The sequence below is a fragment of the Apodemus sylvaticus genome, chromosome 21 (assembly GCF_947179515.1).
Source record: "Apodemus sylvaticus chromosome 21, mApoSyl1.1, whole genome shotgun sequence".
Lineage (NCBI taxonomy): Eukaryota > Metazoa > Chordata > Mammalia > Rodentia > Muridae > Apodemus > Apodemus sylvaticus.
Genome location: NC_067492.1, coordinates 57,842,131 through 57,864,190, shown reverse-complemented (window position 1 = coordinate 57,864,190; position 22,060 = coordinate 57,842,131). Strand labels below are relative to the sequence as shown.

At 41.3% G+C, this 22,060-nt stretch overlaps 1 protein-coding gene and 1 pseudogene across 7 annotated transcripts in view; one reads left to right on the top strand and one right to left on the bottom strand.

Annotated features, from left to right (window-relative positions):
* Positions 1-22,060, bottom strand: part of Large1 (LARGE xylosyl- and glucuronyltransferase 1) — a 502,501-nt gene that overhangs the window by 25,392 nt on the left and 455,049 nt on the right. For all 7 annotated transcript variants that reach the window (XM_052166462.1, XM_052166464.1, XM_052166461.1 and 4 more), the window contains one exon: positions 11,215-11,378. In XM_052166462.1, coding sequence (XP_052022422.1) covers positions 11,215-11,378 — 164 coding nt within the window. The remainder of the gene's footprint in view (positions 1-11,214; positions 11,379-22,060) is intronic.
* LOC127672079 (60S ribosomal protein L36a-like) lies at positions 17,708-18,038 on the top strand (annotated as a pseudogene).

Sequence of the window (22,060 nt, the reverse complement as noted above, 5' to 3'; positions counted from 1 at the left end):
GGTTAAAAAAAAGCAGCATCAGCAGGCCATCTTTGAGCCCCTCTCTCTAATATCTCTTGGTCAATCAGCTACAAAAACCAAATCTCTTAGCTAAATATGACTCAGTTCCTCACCAGTAGACACCGAACAAGTGACTTGTTGATTCTAGTCTTTCTGTGTTTGCAACTGACTGCGTGAAAACAACAGTCATACAAACTCTAAGTCCCACATCCATCCTCAAACGTACTATGGATTAGCTGGGTGTCACCCCAAAGGTTCATGTGATGGAAGCCAGGTCTTCAGTGAGGTATTGCTGAGACATTTAAGAGAAGGTACTGAGGGGAAAGTAGCACAATCATTTGGGTTGCTCCCCTTACCTAGAAGAGGTGAATGTATTTCTCATGGGATCTCAGTTGTTTCCCACCAGTGTGGACTACTAAAATAAAGTGACACCCTTGACTTCCTGTCTCTCCAGAGATCTTGCCGTATTCTGGAAATCCAGTGGCTTTCATTGGAGAGACATGTGAGGATGAACATATGGGAGCTCACCTTTACTCCCCACAGTCAGCAAGCAGGCGGAGCAGGGGGGGTCTCTGGGAGCTCAATGCCTGGTCTACACATTCAATACCAGAAGAAAACAGAGAGAGATACTATGTCTCAGAAATACAGCTCGCCTAAAGAAGAAGGAAGAAAAGGAGGAGAAGAGGAGGAGGAGGAGGAAGAGGAGAAAGAAGAGGAGGAGGAAAAAGAAAAGAAGAAACAGAAGAAAAGGAGAGGAGGAAGAAAGTTTTTTTTCCCCTTATTTTTAGAGGAACACACTATAACTTTCTCTCTTATCTAGCACATACAATAAATGCTAAAACACACTTAATGTTTAGAGTTGTGTATTCAATAAATTCAATAAGAAGGGTTTTCTTGATTCCTTTTCTGTATGCAGCTGTTTCTCTTTCAGCTTCATTGTCGTATTTTGACAGCCAAGATGCCCTTTGGTTTCCAACATTCATAAGCATTTCTGTTCCTATCAGCAGATATTTCATTCACCAGAATCTGATGGAGTTGTTATTGTTTGGAGTTACAGCTTGTATCACTGTGAAGTAAATAGATTTCTTTTCTTTATAAGTACTTAGGTTCAGACATTTTGCCACAGCAACAGAGAATAAATATTGTAAAAGAGGTGGACTGAGTATGTGTGAGACTATAGTGTTAGATCTGAACTTTTCCCTCCCAAACTCGTATTTTTTCTCAGCAAAGCCTTAAAACACTTGCAAGTGTTTTAAGCACTCACTACCTCCAGAAGCCTGGTCCCAAAGAACATTCAAAGAAGCACTAAATGCAAAATAACTACAATTATTGACAAAATCTGATAGGCCAATCACCATCCAGAATTCTCACAGTACTTCTATGCAACTTCCTGTTGAAGAAACTGCAACTCTAGCTTTGATTTGTGAAATTTTTATAGACAGCTGTATTAATGGGGTCTAAAAATTAAAGTGTTTTGCAAAAGATACATAAAAAACATAAAGAAAATTAAAAACTCAATTGAATATGGGGTACCTTGGGTGGTACCATCTTCAATTTTCAGCATTTCCTGCTCTAGGACATTTTGAGCATCTTTGCAAGGCAGAGCTGGGCCTCGTGGCTAAGCATGCCCTCTCTTCAGGGCAAGAAAATTGCTGTATAGTGAGCTCCAAGATAGCATGGGCTCCCGCAAAAAACAACAACAACAAAAACCCACAACAGCAGCAGCAGCAGCAACAACAAAACAAATTAAAACAGACCAAAGAGAAACAAAAACACAAAAAAGTTTGCATGGCTACTACTGCAAAGAGCTGAGGAGATGGGGGTGGTGGAGGGGGCTGAGCAAAATCCCGAAAAAGAACAAAAAGGTTTCTCCAGCAGAAATGAGGCAGCAAAGTTTGGCAGTCAAACATGAAGATTCTATTTCAAAGATATCAACAGTGTCTCGTGTATAAAGCTTGTGCTACAGACAGAACAAAAACCCATTTTAGTGCTTTTTTCCCCCTCTACTCAGCAACAGGTACCCACATAAGCTACAGTCTCCTGGCCAGAGTCCCTGCATTATTGGGGCAATTATCAAGAAATGGATGCCATGCATTTCCATGCTTCTAAACAAAAAAGAAACAGACACACCTGCTTCTGTTCAATGGCTTTTCCCTTGAACTTCCAGAGCTTTCTTACAATGATTCTGTCATTTGGTTCTGCTATGATCTGTAGTTTCTTTCACTGGAGAGGATTGAGAGGCTCATGAGAATCAAGTACCCTTGTGCTAACCATGGACAATGAGACAATATTTAAAGGCTTCTGTATGTATAATCCCACTGAACTTATGGGTCAATTTTAAAGCAAGCTCCTACTTTTGCCGGGTCCCTGAGGATTTTCCTTTCTGCTTCTGTGGAATAGAAGGAGTCTAAGCTGCCATGGCATGGGAAACCATTGAAAGCACAGAGCAAGAGTGACTGCCTCCTCCTATACAGACAGGGAGCTGCTGAGGCATGGGCAGCGGGAGAAGTATTTAACTGGAGAGAAGATGGCTTACTCTAAGCTCCACTGAGGATCTGGACTGAGAGCACAGTCCATGTACTTAAAGTTATTGAGATCAAGGTGCTGTTGATATGAAAAATAAGCCAAATTTTATAGAAGATGGTGCCAAATGTTATCAGCAACTGCAGTGAGGAGCTAATAGAAAGGGTTACACTGCTTGCCTCTGGTGGATTCCATCAGCCTCAAACACTCCAAACTCTTCTTCCACATTGCTGACCATTCAGAAAGGATGTACAAACTGATAAAACTATGGTTTCCAAGAATGGAAATGGTGGTATAAAATGTGATACTGTAATGAATTTCTTCCTACCCGCTGCTAGATAGGTGTCATCCATATGGTAGCTGCTGTCAGATTTGATATTCAAAGTGACTACAAAGGGAAGTCATTTCTTAAAGAAAGCAGCTTTAAATTGGGAGGGCGGCTTTATGCTTAAGTCTGTTTGACCAAAAAGCTAGGATCCAGGTCACTAGTCAATAGATATGTTAGGATCAGGACAATCGCCACCAAACCTTTCCCTTTCATTGCCTGCCTCCCCAAATAAAAATGCGGTGTTTGTTTCCTTTCTGGCTGATGTGGATAAATGGCTGAAAGTTAAGGGACTCAGGGTTTATTTTGACTCTTTCAGTCCATCATGGTGGGGAAGTCATGGCGACAGGGGTGTGAGGCAGTTGTTACATAATGTTTGCAGGCAAGAAGCAGAGAGGAGAAAAGAAATGGGGGGTAGACTAGAAAACTTTAACTACTGACGTGAATGACCCATTTCCTCCGACAAAGCTCTACTTTGTAAAGCTTTCACAAGCTTCCAAAATAGCCCCAACAGTGTTTAATCATGTGAAATGGGAGACAGTTTACATCCAAACCACAACACACGTGCTTTAAAGCTGCCAAGTGTTCTATTCTCTGCCCCTGCCCCTTTGTTGGCCCTTCTTTGGTGCTGCCACAAAAGCCCACTATTCTTTCATGGCTGTTGTTCTATACACATGGTTCTTAAGGAACACCCATCTTATACCATTTCAAATGGTATCAATCTCTGTGCATATTTTTTGGTCTCTGAGCTGGAAAGATGGGGCAGCTAGATATTTTGGGTTCTGGGTCAATTCAAGATATTTCAAGAGGCAAGGGTCAATTAAAAAATTATTGTAATCTTAACTCATACATATTAGAAAGGAATTATGTGCATTATTTACCTTTGTGGGTTTTCCAGTTCATCACAAAGACAAGAAATTGTGGTTATTCTCATAGGCTTAAAACATTATTACTATGTTTAGTAATGTTTAAAAGAAACCTTTAATTATCCACAAAAAATTATTGTAAGTTTGGGGAAAGTATTACATTATATGTGTGTGTGTGTGTGTGTGTGTGTGTGTGTGTGTGTGATCCAAATGAGACTGTATCAGCTTTATGATGAAAGAGCTGAGTTTTAGAGAGGAAATATTTTCCAAAGACAGGATGAGCCAACCCAGAAGATAGAGGCTCAAAGAAGTTCTGCCTCTCTATTCTAAGTTTTCCCCAATTCAGCACAGAACCACTACTGCTTTCTCCTGGAGAGAGTGAACAAAGGGCTCAGGATCAGAATCCTGTCATATTATTAGATTTGATCTCTGAGGTATGCAGTATCGGTGGGCAACTGGTGATGGTATTTTGATATCACTGTACATTTAAATTCACTGGGAATGAGAATATCTTCGGTTAGTTATAAAAACTACCTAATTTTCCCTATCATCACTTCATGTTTGACATTCTCTCACATGATTCAGGCCTGGTAATGTGACTTGGGATAGTTCGTGAGACATGAGCAAAATTAAAGTTAGAAGCATTACAAATTATTCAGGCACATGGATCTGATCCTCAACACTCTTTGAACCCCATTACAACCCCTACCTTGTGAATAAGTCTATAATACCTAGCTTGATCACATGCCCAAGTAGTCTGACCAACCCTTAGAAGACCATCTTAGCTAACAGCAGACACCAGAATGGACCCATAGGCACCCAGTCCAAAGATTTGGGATAGTTTATTAAGCAGCAAAACAAAATGTGATTGGGTTTGCTGAAATAACTGTGAGAAGGTCACAGTAGAAAGTTGGATACACAGCAGGTTCTCAGTATCTGAAAACTATAGTTTCCTCATTTCTGCCTCTCAAACAACCTTTCATTCAGCAAATGCATATTACTGTCAATGTTCCCAGGATGCTAGACAGACATGGTTCCTCCATTTCTGGGGTGTATGCAACAATAGCAGACAAGACAATAAACTAAACACATTGAGGGGAGTTCAGATGGAGCTGTGTGCTAAGGATGCAGGAACCCAGAAGACTCAAGAAACAGGGACTCACAAAGGCTCGAGGATAGTCCTTCTGAGATGGTGAAACTAATGACTTAGAACTATGCTACTTCTACAAAACCTATGTGTTCAAATCTTAACTCACACAGTGACGGCCTTAGATGTAGGGAATTCTGGGAAATGATTGTGGCGTAAAGGTGTACCTGCTGTGACTAAGACTAATACTTTTAAAACAGAGACCTCAAACAACTCTCCTTTGAGTAGTCTGTACCAATATTTGGGTATAATTAAATTACTTAGTTTATGTAACTCTTCTTTGAAAAGCCTATAACCATTCACAACTCATTTTGTCTGAGCATCTCTCTATCTTATATGCACAAATCTGTATTAAAATATCTCTATTAATCATGTACTATGCTTTGAAAAGGCCCCAGAAAATTCCCTTGTTCCTTATACCATGTAAGGACCAAGTGAGAAGAAAATACTTTAAAACCAGGAAGCAGCTCTCACAAGATCCTGAATCTGTCAAAACTTCAATCTTAGACTCCAAAACCTCTAGAACCATGGAAAGTGAGTTTCTGCTATTTAGTAGGTCTTTGGAATATTCTATTTTGTTATAGTAGGCATAGTGGACTATGCATGGTAGCACATGTCTTTAATCTCAGCACTCTAGAGGAACAGACAAGAGACAGGCAGATTTATGTGAATTCAAGGCCATCCTGTCTGCATAACACGTTCTAGACAAGCCAAAGCTACATTATGAGACCCTGTTTTCATATTAAACAAAAAGAAATGAAGGAAGAAATGAAGGAGGGACACAGACACACACACACACACACACACACACACACACACACACACACACACATACACACACACACACACACACACACACACACACACATTTTTGAAAGCCCCAGAGAATAGGTTTATCAAGAGAGAAAGAGCTCTGTGTAAAGTCAGCTTAGCATAGCCAAACAAGACATGAGACAAGTATGACTACTGTGGGAAAATAAGTGACAGAGAAGGAAAGATGACATGGGGTTGACTAGATGCCTCATAGGGGCCTCAATCTCAGGCAGCTGGCATACTATTCTATATAAGGAGGATCTTGGAGTTTAATGATGTGGTATATGTCTCAAAGATCACAGAGTTTGGGACACACAGGGAGAGGAAAGACCTCTTATTTTCCAGACTGAGCTTGGTACTTTTTAAACACAAATATTCCGAGGCCAACTTTATCAGAGCACATTCCTGTTTCCAGTGTTTCTAGAGGGTCGAGGTCAGGTCTGAGCCTCTGTATTTCTAGTTCTTTCTCTTCCATGTAATCAGGAGAGCCACCAGTCCCATGGTGGTTACAATCATAGTTACTTCTCCAACACTTTTGTCAAAGGGAAACTAAAAACAAACAACAAACAAACAAACAAAAACATACAAACAAAACAAAAAACCAAAACAACAACAACGTCCACCAAAACAAGTGTCTGTCACTAACCAGATGTGTTATTGTGATTGTTGATTTTCTGTCAATTTGATACAAAGAGTCATCTTGAAATGAAAGAATAGTCAACTGAGGAACTGCCTCCATCAGAATGGATGGTGGGCAAGTCTGTGGGAGCACTTGGTTGGTTAATGAGGGCGTAGTTCACTGTGGGGGATGCCGTTCCAGGACAGATGGATGCTCCTGGGTTGTGTAAGGAAGGAAGTTGAGCAAGCCATGTGAAGAGAGCCAGTAAATAGTATTCCTCCATGGTCTTTGCTTCAATGATTGATTGTGGTAGGGAAATAGAAGTCATACAACTCCCGCCCCTTTTATTTCTGCCAGTGGTCTTTGGAGTGCCTATTACAGCAATAGAAAGTAAACTAGCATTTTGCTCAGTCCTCTCTATCCATTCCTATCCTCTGCCAGGATCCTAAAGGGCAGAAAAAAACTGCTGGTTCCACATTGGTGGCTGGTGATACACTTTCTAATTGTAATTCTGGAGGTAGAGTTACCAAGTCTGTTGGTCAGCTCCCCTAATTCATTGTGCCATTCACATAGAACCTACCTCTAAGTCAAAGGTTTATAAGCATACTGAAATATTTCTTAAATTAAAAGTCAACCCAGGAGACATCATTTGGTATGCTGCGTCCTAACTAGATGTATAGGGTAGAGTTGAAGTGGTTGGGGAAATTTCTGCACTGGCTTTAGTTCTACATAATAATTTTTATTGCTTCTGAATACATGCTTCTCTCATGGAATTTTACAATTTATGTCCTCTGGTTTCAGTCAGATTAGGCCACACACCTACCTCGCTACCAGCCAGCATGATGGAGCTCAGCAGGTAGCCAGTTCTGGAGAGACAAAATGCAATCCAAAGATCCCTAGTCCAGGTGCGGCTCTGGCCTGGCTGGCCTGGCCACGGCCGGATCTCTTCTGTTACCATAACAGCCCCTGCACTAAAGGCAGCAATAGCAGAGAAATGAAGGCAGCCAGAAGTGGGAGCTGGAATCAATAGGCAAGATGTGACGGCAAGCCACAGCCCAGTCTCCTAAGTGGAGCCCAGGGCCAGTGATAAATGCTTGAAGAGAGAAAAATCTTCCCTGTAGTGTTAGAGCTCAATAAGACAGGCACCCTCAGACAATTCTTGGTGAAATAACTCTAACACTTTACTCCTTATAGATGGGGACTCTATAAACATTTTGGAGGGGGTAAGGTGGGATGCGTGCTTCCCATTGGCTCAGTCTGAGATGTGTTTAATTTGCATGGGAAAGGATTTCAGGTGTTGTCCCTATGTGACTGGTTGTCATGATCCTCCTAGTGGGGTGTTGTGGTCATGTGTTACAGGACAAGTAGAGACTTGTTGGAAGCTAGTTCCACTCTTACCATTCTCAATTATGAGATTAACCAGGGTTTTGAACTTGCTTCAACCTTACCAGTTTTTCTGTCTGATGGCATGGTACGTTTGCCACATGAACACTGTGGGGTGTTGTCTGGGTAGTAGTACTTGTCACCATGAATTAGAGATTACCCTATATATCTTAAGCTTGTGATGTGTATAATTTGAAGGGAATGGCTCTGTTGTCAGTATTTGCTCCTAATGCAAGGTGGGGGGTGGAGCTTTCTGTAAGGGGCCAGGAGGGAAGGAGCTGCCTGGTCCCTATGGACCTGGCCAATGTGACACTCCTGTTGGCAGTGGGTGCGGGAGCTTCGCTTAGCCAATGAATCTGCAAAGTAAACCCAACACATTTTCCTGCTATCAGTTTGTAAATCCTAGGCAGTATGGATGTGAACACACCCAGGAAAAGGTAACTAATATTTGCTTATATCGTTACATTTTCAGCAGTTTACATCCTCTTATGGTATAAGATTCAAACAATAATCAATGGAGCTGACTTGACAGTATCATCATTACTTCACACAGCAAGGCTGAAAAGAGCCAAGTACTTGACTCAAATCCACAAATCTAGGCAGTCGTATAGCTGGACCTAGTACAATTTTGCTTTTCCCTCATTTTTGACTCTAAATGTCTACCATCCTGTCCTAGTTAGCTTCAGCTGTCAACGTCACACAATGGAGAGTCATTTGAGGGATTCTCTGAGATAGTATACCTGGCTAGTGATTGATGTGAGATGACCCAACGACTATGTGTGGTACTATCCCTAGACAGGAGTTCCTGGGCTATATAATAAAGCTGAGTGTGGGACTGTCAGTAAGACAGTGAGGAAAAAGCAGTATTTATCCAGTTTCTGCTTTTAAGTTCTCCCAACTTTCCCCAATGATGAACTGTGACCTGGAAACAAAGCAAAAATAAATCTTTGCCTCCCAAAATTGCTTTTGATTAGAATGTTTTATCACGGCAGCAGAAAAGCAAACACAAAGCCATAATTTTCCAGCAGGGTATTCAGATCTAGCCAATGGTTTCTGGATGGCAAATATGTTACAAGAGCTTCCACAGGTTCTCTCATTTAAACCTAACCATTATTTTTAGACCTATTTAATAGGAGAAAACAGAAATCTAAGATATTGAATGAAATGCCAAAATTATCAGCTGTAGAAAGAAGGAGCAGATAAGATTTGAGGTTAAGCTCTTTGTCCTTTGGCCTAGTGCCTTCTATACCACACAGTATACCCATTAAAATTCTGGTGACTCATGTTGGTACTAGTTCATGAAATTTTTTACGTATATCAGTACAAAGTACTGGGCATGTGATGTGTACTCTCATGATTATTATAACGTTAGGGATAATTCCAGTAATAATATAATTATTCCCAGGCAATTCCCAGGAAACTGGCGCTTAGGGAGACAAGATTACTTGTCTAAAAAAGCTAAACTTAAAGTCAGAGCCACTGATAACTGATAAGTAAGTCTGTCTCCAAAGGTCACATCTTGTTCACAACTATATTAATTCTGTGTGTGTATGTATGTGTGTGTGTGTGTGTGTGTGTGAATGTGCATGTGTGTGTGTATGTGTGTCAGAGGTAAATGTGAGTGTACTACTCAAAATTTCTCTCAACCTTATTTTTAAGAAAGGCACCCACATCCACTAGTTACACTCAATAAGGGTCATTCCCAGACAGCCAAGGCATGCAAATCCCTATTTATTCTGGGCTTGCTTTCATGGTACTCTGTGAGTTTGTGTGTGTCTGGGGTCTTGCTCCTTCAAGGCTGCACATTCTTCATCCACTCATGACTAATAACAGTGGTGTCTATGGAACACTGGACTCCTGCTACTGCCCTTTGTACAGTGATTTATTTCATTCTTAGAGCATTTTCATCGCCAGCACAGACAGGCATGTCAGGTAGCTCAATAGACAATCAAATGTCTTGTCTTGTTGAAATTCGACAGCATGACCTAAAGGATCCTGTGTATGGGCCGCCAAAGTGAGGGCCTGTGTAACTTACAAAGGAAGCTGCTCAGCCAGTCAGAGAGTCAGCAACGTAACACGGTTAGGTAGAGGAAAGCTGCTTATCTCTGGGACAGTGACCTTGGAGCTTCAAATTCATTCATGTTCTGTAGCTAGCGAGGCTTGCAAAATTATAATTAAGAGATGGGGAGATGAATGGCTCAGCAAATAAGAATATATACCACTCTTGCAAGGACCTGAGTACGGTTCCCCGTGCCCATAGGATGCAGCTCACAATTATTCTTAACTCAGCTCCAGGAGATTTCCCACCTTCATCTAGCCTCTGAAGGAACTTCACTCAACAAAAATTGTGCAGCTACATATACTTTATTCGTGTCAGGCTCTGCAATATTCAAATCATGCTTCCCACCAAGGGCCCTTTGGACTCACTAGTTCGTCTGCCTGGAAAAACCTTAGAAATTGGTATGCCTGGCTTTCTTCCTTTCCTTCTAGGTCTCTACAAATAATTTCCCCTTCTCAGAAAGTCTTCCCACAATGATGTTATCTACACAGAAGATCGCTGACCTGACTGGTATCATCTATCCTAGTCCCTTCAAACCCTTTGTTGCAGTTATAATTTTATTAAATTGTCTTTGGATGCCTATATTCCCAGTTCTGGGCTCTACACTGCAAGCTTAAAACAATGTCAAGACAGTTGACATTGTCAATTCTGTCTTGGCTAGTTTCCTATGAAACATGGGTATGAATTTATTTCAAAAGCTCCCCACTGTGACTCGATTTGTCTCTTGTCATATTGAGAACCAGACTACCAGACAGTAATTAAGAAAAGGCTAGCCTAATAGCAGTGCCACTGGGAAGCATCCATGACGGACTGTTACATCAGAACACATGTGAGGAGAAGAAATGGTCACTGTTTTACTATGGCCACTGTGGTGCTTTGAATAAGAATGGCAGCACCTACAGAGTCATCTATTTGAATGCTTAGACAGCAGAGAGTGGCACTGTTTGAAAATGATTAGATGTGGTCCCGTTAGAGTAGGTGTGGCCTTTTAGAAGGAAGCATGTTGTAAGGAGTGGGGAGTTGAGGTTTCAAAAGCCCATGCCTAGCCCACTGCCCAACTCGTTCTACCTTCCTGCCTACAGATCAAGATGTAAGCTCTGTCTCATGAATACATTCCTGTCACCATGCTTCCTACCAGAAAAATCATAGATTAATCTTCTGAAACTGCAAGCAAGCCTCCAATCAATTGCTTTCTTTTAAAAGAGTTGCCTTGATTATGGTGTCTCTTCACAGCAATAGGCTAGGAACTAAGATAGCCACTAAGGCTCCAGTGTGTAGCCTTTTCTGCAAGGTTTTACTCCTAATGAGCCTCAAGCAACATCAGCAACTGAAAGAGGATACACTTCTGCTGTGCAGCAGTGAGGATGGGACTAAGATCAACCTCAAGTACACTTGAATATTCTAAGGATAGGAGACCATTTCTTATCCTCTGATGTTCCATGGGGTAAAGAGCATCAGTTATGAGGACCATGTCCATACCTGTCCATGGAGAGCTGAGCAACAAGGGTAACATCTGTGTTGTCAGCAGAAGGCTCAAACTCGTAGTGCAGGAAGTACAGATGGGTTCTGTGGACAGTGAAACGCTCTCGCCGGAACTCATAACACAAGTCATCCTCATCCAGCTCAGACAGCTGCTTCTGAAGCTGCAAAGGAAGAAAAATGCTTGGGGATAGGAAGCAAGGCTCCAAAGGGCCCCGAAGCCTGCCTGCTATAGTCTCTTCCCATGCTGGTGGTTCAACAGAAAGGACTCCCACTTTATTTCCTCACAATTTACTCTAACTTCAAGAGGTGAGCACAGAGGCTTGAATTTTCCCCATATGAGAGATGAGCCTCCTTGCCTCCGACCAAGAGACATACAAGTGATGCTACCTGACAATGCAGAGCCATGCAAATCCTTATAAACAAAATACATTGTTTTCCTGGGTAAAACAGCCAACTGGTTTGGTGTTAATTAATACAAGGAAGATACTTGTAGATAAAGAAATCCCAAAAGGGAAGGGCTTCTGAGTGGCCTGATGTTTTTGTCTTCCTGGAGCTATACACTCCAACCTTTGGGTCAGGTTTGAGAAACAAAAACCAAGTAAATGCATTAATAACACAAAGTTCTTTTCTTTCTTTTTTTTTTAAGCCTAAATTTAATCAGGACAACCTTTCTATCTTACCTTTTCTAACTATCCGAAAGTCTGTCCTCATTAGCAGAAAAGCATCTTAAGTTCTATTTCCCTTTCCCATTGATCTAATGAAAAGAATAATCTAACCTGATAACAAGTTGCTAAAAGTTTGCATGGCTACAAGTTCCTAACCTACTATATTCCCTTGGGGTAAACTCCAAAATACCACTAACATGCAAATGATGTTTAACTGATGAACTGCTGAAATCTCAAAGGACTTAGAAAAAAAGTATCTATAACCTGGCAAAACACTAACTACAGTGATGGAAAGGACTTGGTATATATGAGTGGGGGTGGGGTAAGTGTGTTGGAAAAAGACCAAGGAGTTTCTCAGGTAACATCATATTTACCTGAGTGCAAACATTTGTGAATGCTCTGCAAGTTACAGCTATGGGCAGAGAAGACTTAGTACATGGAGTTCACATTTCCATAAAATAAATTTTAAAAAAATTCCCCATGGGTCATACAAATGACTGTAATTTTTGTCCTGTCACTCATATCTCATCTATCACATAGTGTATGTGTGTGTGTGTGTGTGTGTGTGTGTGTGTGTGTGTGCACATGCGCATGTAAAATAGGTTTTTGGACTTACTAACCTGTCTGAAAATAATAAAAAGGATTTCAAAAACTGCATGTTTGGGCTGGAAAGATGGCTCAGAGGTTAAGAGAATTTATTGCTCTTCCAGAGGTCCTGAGCTTGATTCCCAGAAACCACATGGTGGCTGACAAACATCTCTAATGGGATCTGATACCGTTTTCTGATGTGTCTAAAGATAGCTACAGTATTCATGTAAATAAAATAAATAAGTCTTTAAAAAATGCATGTTCTTTTTATATTTCAAAACTGCTAGCATAATTCATAGGAGTACATATTAACCTGCTTCTCTTAGTATATCCCTCCATCATTGAAGACACTTGCCTTGATACATTATGCTACTGTGCTATTTCTCAAGAAAGTAGCAGTGGCATGCATGCATAGATATTCTTTTCCTCATTCCTCTCTCTGGCATGCTTCACTCTGTACAATGGTACTTGCTAAAGCTGTTATTGAGTCTCTATCCTTGATATTTAGGCTGGACTTGGGATAGGCTTTCTTTGGTAGAAATGAGGGGAAACACACATCAAATGAGGTACAAGAAGAATGGAGGAGTGACCCCTGGTTCTGGAAAGACTTAGTGTAGCAGTATAAGGCAAAACCAGAACAGGGAAGTGGGAAGGGGTGGGTGGGAGAACGGGGGAGGGAAGGGGGCTTATGTGACTTTTGGGGAGTGGGGGATAAGACAAGGGGAACTCATTTGAAATGCAAATTAAAAATATATCGAATAAAAAAAAAGAAATGAGGGGAAACAATATCCTCCTATTCTGAGGCTAGACTACAAGAGACAATGTGTGATAAACCATAAATAGCAGCCAATGCCCGTAGGCTAGCCTGACGGGAGAGGACAGATCCCGATGGCAGAGAGATTTTGCTCAGTTGATCACATCATATGAGCAAAGTCAGACAAGCTCAGCTGAGTTGTTCTACAAATACTTCCTGTAGACCACTGAGGTACACGCAACAGACAATGCGGTATGAGTACATGGTAGGGGGCATGTTTTCATTATGGAGACTGACTAATTGATGGACAGTTCAGCTCAGAGCTCCTGTTTGGTAAATGCTCATAAGTTTATCAGATGGGCTTGTACAACCTAGCTGCAATCCACATATTTCCAAATGCTTGCTAGGAGCTCAGCTGAGATCTAGTGATCTGAGACACTTTTGGCCATCTAATTAGTACAGGACCAAGAGGTAGAATTGAATTCTTACTTACCAATGATTCTATTTACCATATGACCCTTTCTTATATGCAAGATTAGACCTGAAGCACTCTCATGACAACCACAGACAGCTGTCCTATCCATCACATAAATCTTCTGCAGGCTCCCCATTAATGCTCTTCAGCCTTGAGTTTCCTTCTGGTTTTCTATGACTGACTTCATTGGGTATCACATTTTCCCCTCTTGACAAAGCTGGCTCTCACCAAACTATATCTACCATATATTTAACTTTTAAGACTCAGCCTAGATTTCTTTCCTGTGAGACCATTGCAGGACAGATGTTCCACCTCTCTAGACTTCAAAAGTTGCTCCCAGACTCCCCTAAGCTCATTTCAATGATTGTAGTTACTTAAAGGAACCTTAACTCACAAGATGGTCTCCTGCATTATGCCTAATGCACACCAAAAAATGGTCAATAGCTACAGGTTGCACGTATGAATAACATTTTCTGGGCAAAAGATGAACACCATCACTATGATAGCTTGCCTTCCAATTTTCCATTGATTCTTCTAATTGGTCAGTAATCAATAAGTCTATATCATTAGTCTTGTTATTTTCACTATTTGCATATGAGGGTCTGTGGTGGTTCAACAAGTTTTATAGAGCAAGGAGATTTACAGCAGGCTCTGAACGGGTACCTGTTCTCTTTTAGGCACTCTGGGCAGATTCTTGGAAGCCTCACATGGCAGCTAAGAAAGCAGCTTCAAATTCCTGAGGTGCCGTGGGCAGGTCACCTATACTCTCAAGGGAAGATTTGGTCCCAGGTGAAGATTCTGATACAGTGCAGAGGCTAAATCCCTTCTCTCCCTTAGGTGAATGGTCATTTTATTAACTTTTAACTTTCTTGACCTCCAATTTCCTCAGGTATATAAGGAAAGGTAACTGCTGGGGATGGAGGGAGATGGATGCTGCGTGAGCAGAGTGTAGCTTTTGGAGTGAGGGAATGATTCATTCAAAATCAACCTTTAAGGCCTTTAGAAGAGAAGCTACTCTAAAGACAATAGCAGGAAAGGCCTAGATGAGGGAGGAGATTATAGTCAATAATAAATAAGTAAATAAAATAAATAAAAAATAAAGAAAGAAACGTACAACTCAGTATCAACATTTTTTTAGGACATAAGTATTGTTAATGAGAATTTTTTATTAGGCATTTACTTTATTTACATTTCAAATGCTATCCCCTTTCTTGTTTTTCCCTCTGCAAACCCTCTATCCCATCCCCCGCCCCCTGTTCACCAACCCCTGCCTCCCACTTTCCTGACCTGGCATTCCCCTACACTGGGGCATCGAGTCTTCACAAGACCAATGGCCTCTCTTCTCATTCATGTATGAAAAGTCCATCATCTGATACATATGTAGCATGAGCCATGGGTCCCTCTATGTGTACTCTTTGGTTGGTGGTTTAATCCCTGGGACTTCTGGGGGTGCTGGTTGGCACATATTATTGTTCCTCCTATGGAGTTGCAAGCCTATTCAGCTCCTTGGGTCCTTTCTCTAGCTCTCACCTCTGGGACCCTATGCTCAGTCCCTTGGTTGGCTGTGTGCCATATGTATTTTGATCCCTCTTCTAAGAAGGATCAAAGTATCCACACTTTTGTCTTCCTTCTTGAGCTTCATGTGGTCTGTGAATTGTATCTTGGGTATTAAGAGCTTTTGGGCTAATATCCACACACACCATGTGTGTTCTTTTGTGATTGGGTTGCCTCACTCAGGATGATATTTTCTAACTCCATCCATTTGCCTAAGAATTTCATGAATTCATTGTTTTTAAAAGCTGAGTAGTACTCCATTGTGTAAATGTACCACACTTTCTGCATCCATTCCTCTGTTGAGGGACATCTGGGTTCTTTCCAGCTTCTGGCTATTATAAATAAGGCCTCTATGAACATAGTGGAGCATGTGTCCTTATTACATGTTGGAGCATCTTCCCAGAAATGAACCCACACATCTATGGTCACTTCATCTTTGACAAAGGAGGTAAAACCATCCAGTGGAAAAAAGACAGCAGTTTCAACAAATGGTGGCAGTCAATATGTAGAAGAATGCAAATTGATCCATTCTTATCTCCCCATACAAAGCTTAAGTCCAAGTGGATCAAGGACCTCTACATAAAATCAGATACACTAAATCTAATAGAAGAGAAAGTGGGAAGAGCCTGGAGCACATGGGCACAACGGAAAATTTCCTGAACAGAACACCAATAGCTTATGCTCTAAGATCAAGAACTGACAAATGGGACCTCATAAAATTGCAAAGGTTCTGTAAGGCAAAGGACATTGTCAATAGGACAAAATGGCAACCAAAAGATTGGGAAAAGATCTTTACCATTCCTACATCCAACAGAGGGCTAATATCCCATATATGCAAAAAACTCAAGACGTTTAGACTCCAGAGAAACAAATAACTCTATTAAAAAAGTGGAATACAGAGCTAAACAAAAAATTCTCAACTGAGGAATGCTGAATGGCTGAGAAGCACCTAAAGAAATGTTCAACATCCTTAGTTATAAGAGAAATGTAAATCAAAACAACCCTGAGATTCTAACTCACCCCAGTCAGAATGGCTAAAATTAAAAAAGTCAGGGGACAGCAGATGTTAGAGAGAATGTGGAGAAAGAGGAACACTTCTCCATTGCTGGTGGGATTGCAAGCTGGTAAAACAACTCTGGAAATCAGTTTGGCATTTCCTCAGAAAATTGGACATAGTACTACCTGAGGATCCAACAGCTAGTTTTTTTAACCACTGAAGCCATCTTGCCAGTACCTCTTCCTGATTTTTAAATGTCAAAAGTATTACAAAACAACAACAAAAACCAAAGCTAATCTAGAATATGCCTAAAAACCATTGTTATCTTCCAAGAGAAAACTTTACCAACTAATGCCTTCTTCTTCCCTCTTCTGAATTTCAGATGAGTCAATATTCCTATGCAGAAAAGAAACATCTGCAAACTCCTTGCAGACATGTGATTGGTTTTCCTTGGTTTTGCTTTGTGGCTTTAATATGTTGACAAAGGCACAGAGCTTCTGGTTTTGTAGAAGGAAGGGAGGGGTATGTGTGATGTTTGTGAGGCTTGTGGAGATACACATCTTCATTTGATGAATTTAAAAATAACTATCTTACTCTATGTGGCAAGATATTAGTGACCAATAATACTTTACATGTGCTGGGGAAAAGAATTATCAAATTAATGGCTCTATGATTTACTTTGTAAAACACTCATAGAACAAACTGTAACAGGCAAGAACTGTACCCTACTCAAATTAGAACCCCTAAACCCTGGACACCCTGAGCTTGTAAACTATACAAGCCTCAGTTCGTGTGAATGACCATGATAAGAAAGGGAATGGGCATCAAGGACAGTGGCCATGCAACAATCAAGGTGTAGCTTTCCTATCAGGGAGGACTGAATTTTAGTTCTGAAGCAGGCATACCCCGTTTCATGAACTTGATGGTATCAGTGGTATTTGATTCATCTGAATCCCACATAGGTAAACTAAAACACATTTTTCTGTGAGACTCCAGTGTATCTAGATAGATACCAAGTGAGTGTTAGTATTACCTTTACCACCATCACTATGGGATGCACCAACACTGATATGGGTAGAGTGCCTGCTCAGTGCTGGCTGTTGGATACCAAACTAATGTTTGCAGATGCACTGCCTCTCTTTCTGAAATCCCTCAGTACACATCCCTTATTCAAAGAAGAGAAATGATGGCTCCTCTATGAAACCTCCAATCCTGGGAACAGTTTACACCACATAATTATTTCTTCTCTAGAACAGATGTGGACTTTTTAAAAGGAATAGCAGACAACAACATGTGCCTTGAACAAAGAAGGCCATTTTATTTTAAAAGCTACATATAAAAAGGTCCCAACATAGCAAAAACAAATAACTGAAATCCACCAGAAAAATCAGCTGAGGGAAACATTACAAGGTTAAGAAAGATTTTGCTTTTTCTGAGCTGATAGCACTCCTGTGAACATGGTGAACATTCCCAAGACACAGTGGACATTCTTCAGGAAATATGGGAAGCACCAACCCCACAAGGTGACACAGTAAAAGAAGGGAAAGGTGTTTTTGTATGCCCAGGGAAAGCAGTGTTATGAGAGGAATCAGTGGCTATGGTGGGCAGAATAAGTCTATTTTCTGCAAAAAGGCTAAAACTACAAAGAAGATTGTGCTGAGGCTGGAGCATTGCTCTAAGAGGATGCTGGCTATTAAGAGATGCAAGCAATTCGAATTGGGAGGCAACAAGAAGAGAAAGGGCCAAGTGATCAGTTCTTGGCTGATTTTGTTATGGAGACAATCTTGACCTTTCAGCCACTTAGATTGCAATTGGTCTTCTGGGAGGGAATAAATTTTTTTTCAGAAATTAAAAAAAAAACAAAACAAAAACAAAAACCAAAGATTTTGCTATGAGTGATGGATTCATAGATAAATTATATTGCTTCTGTATTCTTTCCTGTAGTTAGCAAACTCTGTATTATTTTTAAATGAGATAATGCATGAAGAAATGCTTTGTAAAGTGTAAAGTATTCCACAAACTTGAGCGATGTGATTATGATTGGATTCTTTACCTTTTCACATTCTAGTGTTGGCTGGCTTATTGCTGACTGTGTGGCTGATGTTGTCTCAAGAAGAAGACACCAGCAACATAAATACAGTGTCCTCTTCACCCAGGGACTGAACAATGTCCCCAGGAGGCAATGGGCTGGAGGTAGTGTTTTCATTAACAGTTCTGAAAGCTACTGCACCCCGTTCTCAAAGGAGACAGCAGGACTCCCCAACAACTGAGTGACAGAAATTAAAGATGGATTTCTTCTGAGATAAATCACATTTGCTAAACTGCTTCTTTGAGCAACTACAGAGGCATAGATAGAATTTGACTAAAGGGAAAATGGCCCTTTAAGCTGTTTGTACTTCTCTTCTGTCTTCTCATCCCTAAGGACAATGGTTTCGATTGACCTTTAAGCTACCGGACATGATGGCTGGATATGCCTTAGAGTTCAGTGGAAGTGTGTACCCTGACTCTGGATGAGGGGACTTCTGTTTATAGCTAGGTGAATAAACAGTGAGATTGTGGAGACACTGGAAACCAGGACTTGATGACTCTGATCCTTATTTTCTGTGTGACCTTGAGCATGTTCCACGTAAACAGTAAAGCAAAGGATTTGGGCTTCACAAAGCATCTTTGGTAAATCAGCAGGTTACTTTTAGTTGGCCTAGCAGGGTTAGTTATGGTTATGGTTATGGTTAGGTTTATGGTTAGGGTTAAGGTTAGGGATTCATCCTCATATGCCCACATGTTAGGGTGCCTCTTGGTCCTGTCTTTTTTATGAAGGCTTTATCATTTGAAAGGTTCAGTCATGTGTTCAAGGTTACATAATCAGTGAACACAGCAGCAAGAACTGAACCTAGGGACATTTCCTCTGAGTTTGTATAGCCACTATGCCACTATCATGTTAAGTCAAGTGTTGTCTAGGTTATTTTCTAGTTTTAATCAACCAGCTCAATGGTTTTTGGAGCTATAGGACAGTGACATTCCTCTGGAAGTTGTCCTTGGCAGAGTTACTTTGGCCAATCTTAAGGAATTGCCTCACTAAGGACTGGGCTTGATGGTACACTGAGCAAGGAGAGGAACTCAAGTTTGAGGCCAGCCTGGGCTACATAATAAAACATGGTCTCAAAGGAAAAAATTTAAAATGCAATTAAATGATTAAGATGTTAACTGCTAAAGATCCTTTCCTTAAACTCACAATGAGACTATTTGGTGCCTTCAGATGATATCTTTCCCTTTAACTCTGTGCATCAACATATACAAAGGATGTAAATTGCTATGGCGTTTATATTACAGCAAGAATGCACCCATGAAATCTCAACAATATGGTAAGTAGACAATATCTGCAGAATGAAAACATATATAATCCATGTGCTCATCTCTAAATACAGGTACATATGAGTAACACTAAAATAAATGTGGACTCAGAAGGTTTTGTATGCAACACACACACAGAGTGAGAGAGAGAGAGAGAGAGAGAGAGAGAGAGAGAGAGAGAGAGAGAGAGAGAGAGGAGAGAGGGAGAGAGAGAGGGAGAGGGAGAGAGAGAGAGGGAGGAGAGAGGGAGAGAGAGAGGGAGAGAGAGAGGGGGAGAGAGAGAGAGAGAGAGGGACAGGGAGAGGAAGAGAGAGAGAGAGAGAGAGAGAGAGAGAGAGAGAGAGAGAGAGAGAGAGATTGTTAGTTAGTTAGTTAGTTAGTTAGTTAGTTAGTTAGTTAGTTCAGGATACCCTGCCTATGGAATGGCAATAGCCACAGTGGGTAAGTCGTCTTACCTCAAGGCATGCTGTAAGTCCCATCTCACACATGGTCCTTTTTCATCTAACACATTGATAAATCTTATTCCATTTTACAGAGAATTAAAAAAAAAGACCGATCACCATAAACCCCACAGAGTTTTCATGAGGTATTCTTACAAAAAGACAGAGAACTACGAACTACCCAATGAGTATATGGAAGTGACAATGGAATCCAGGGACTCCGGATTACTTAGAAGTTAAAAACAAGACATATATAAACAGATCCTATAGACACATTATGACGTCGTCCTGTACAGCACTGCCAAAGAGCAGATGGTTTGTGTGGAAACGTCTGTACTCAGAGGAAAACCAGAATATGCTCATGACCCAGAAGCATCCCACAAACTTTACAGTCACACAATTGCAACTAAGTTCAGCATGGAAAGTGCCTGGAGCCCTAAGATGGGCTGAACAAGGTTTCTTACCAGTGACTCTCTGTGGACATGTTCAACTATAAAGCCTTAAAAATCAGTATAGCTAGCTTACCCAGGACAGAGATGAAAAAGAAGAGGAGCCTAGGATTAGGAGATTCTGTGGGCAGATATCTAGGTACAGCTTTCACTCCATATTTCTTCTTACTCAGTCTGTAGGGGGAGGGTGCCTAACTGTTGATTGGGTTAATAAAGATGGCAGAAGTCAATTGCTGGGTGAAGGATTAGGCAGTATTTCTGAAGGGGACAGGAAGAGAAGTGGACAGAAAGGACTGGGAGTGGGACCAGGCATTGGAGCAGATAGGAAGGTGCAGACATGTAGTTATTTGGGGATACTGAAGCCTCCTCAGGCAACTGCAGCTGCGGAGGCTAAGGTGGATGGGGGTAGCATAGACTTCGCCCAGCCTTTGAGTAATATGGTAAGTTTTAAAATATAAAAGTCTCTAGTGTTTTCCTTCCTTGGGGCTAAAGGGAATTGGGTGTGAAGGGCAAGGAGGAATGGGTGGCACTCTGGGGAATACAGGCAGTGACTATTCTCAGAGCACAGCCGGGACCTCGGGAAGTGCAGGCTGACTAGATGGCAGGTGAGCAGTTCATAGTCCCAGAGCCGAGCCAGAGCAAGTGTGTTTCATGAAATTACATGCAACACTCAGCCTTCAGGTCTGAGCTCCTGGCCAAGTCTGGTGGTGCAGACCTTCAATTGTAGCACTTGGGAAACAGAAGGATCACATATGTAGCTCTAGCTTAGACTAGCAAGTAAGTACATAGCCTGCTTGGGGAACCTAACAAAGCTTTAAATAAAATAAAATGAAAATTAAACAGGAGAGAGAGAGAGAGAGAGAGAGAGAGAGAGAGAGAGAGAGAGAGAGAGGTGTAGTCATACCTACTATACATGACACTGTAGGTTCAATTATAAATGCTGAGGGAAAAAAAGAAAAATGTCTTATTCCCTTCAAGATGCTTTCTCTTAGTCATGTGACATGCCTTCTTCCCCATGCCCCCTCAGACCACTACCACCGTGTGTAACAATTACTACTACCATGGACCACCACTCGTCATTCTGTAACACTCTCATGCCTGTCTGCAGCCTCCAGAAGACAAGCACTGTGAAAGCCAACTTTAAACCTTCAGAACCTCAGTAAGCATCTACTGAGTGGATGAAAGGTCTAGAGGCTTACAGTCTGCTGTGGGAACCATTCCCTTAGGAAACCGGAAGTTCAGGTGAAGCAGAATTTGGATCCTTTCTCTGGACCCATAGCCATCTCTTTACTGTGCAAGCCCTGATGGCCTCTTCCTAGAGTTTGAAGCATCAGCTTTGGACAGGACCTTGGATTTGACTCTGTCCCCTTTCATTTGTTTTTACCTCACCTTTGTCATGCTGCAGAGAACCAGGTAGTGAACTTCTTATAGAGCTTGGCACAGGGGAGGGCAATGGCCACAAGACGCCGCCCCCCACCCCCCCCATTTCAGCCCCTGTCACTACTGAATTAATCCTGCAATTGTGTCCAAAAAAAAAAAAAAAAAAAAAAAAAAAAGCACCTGTTTGGCA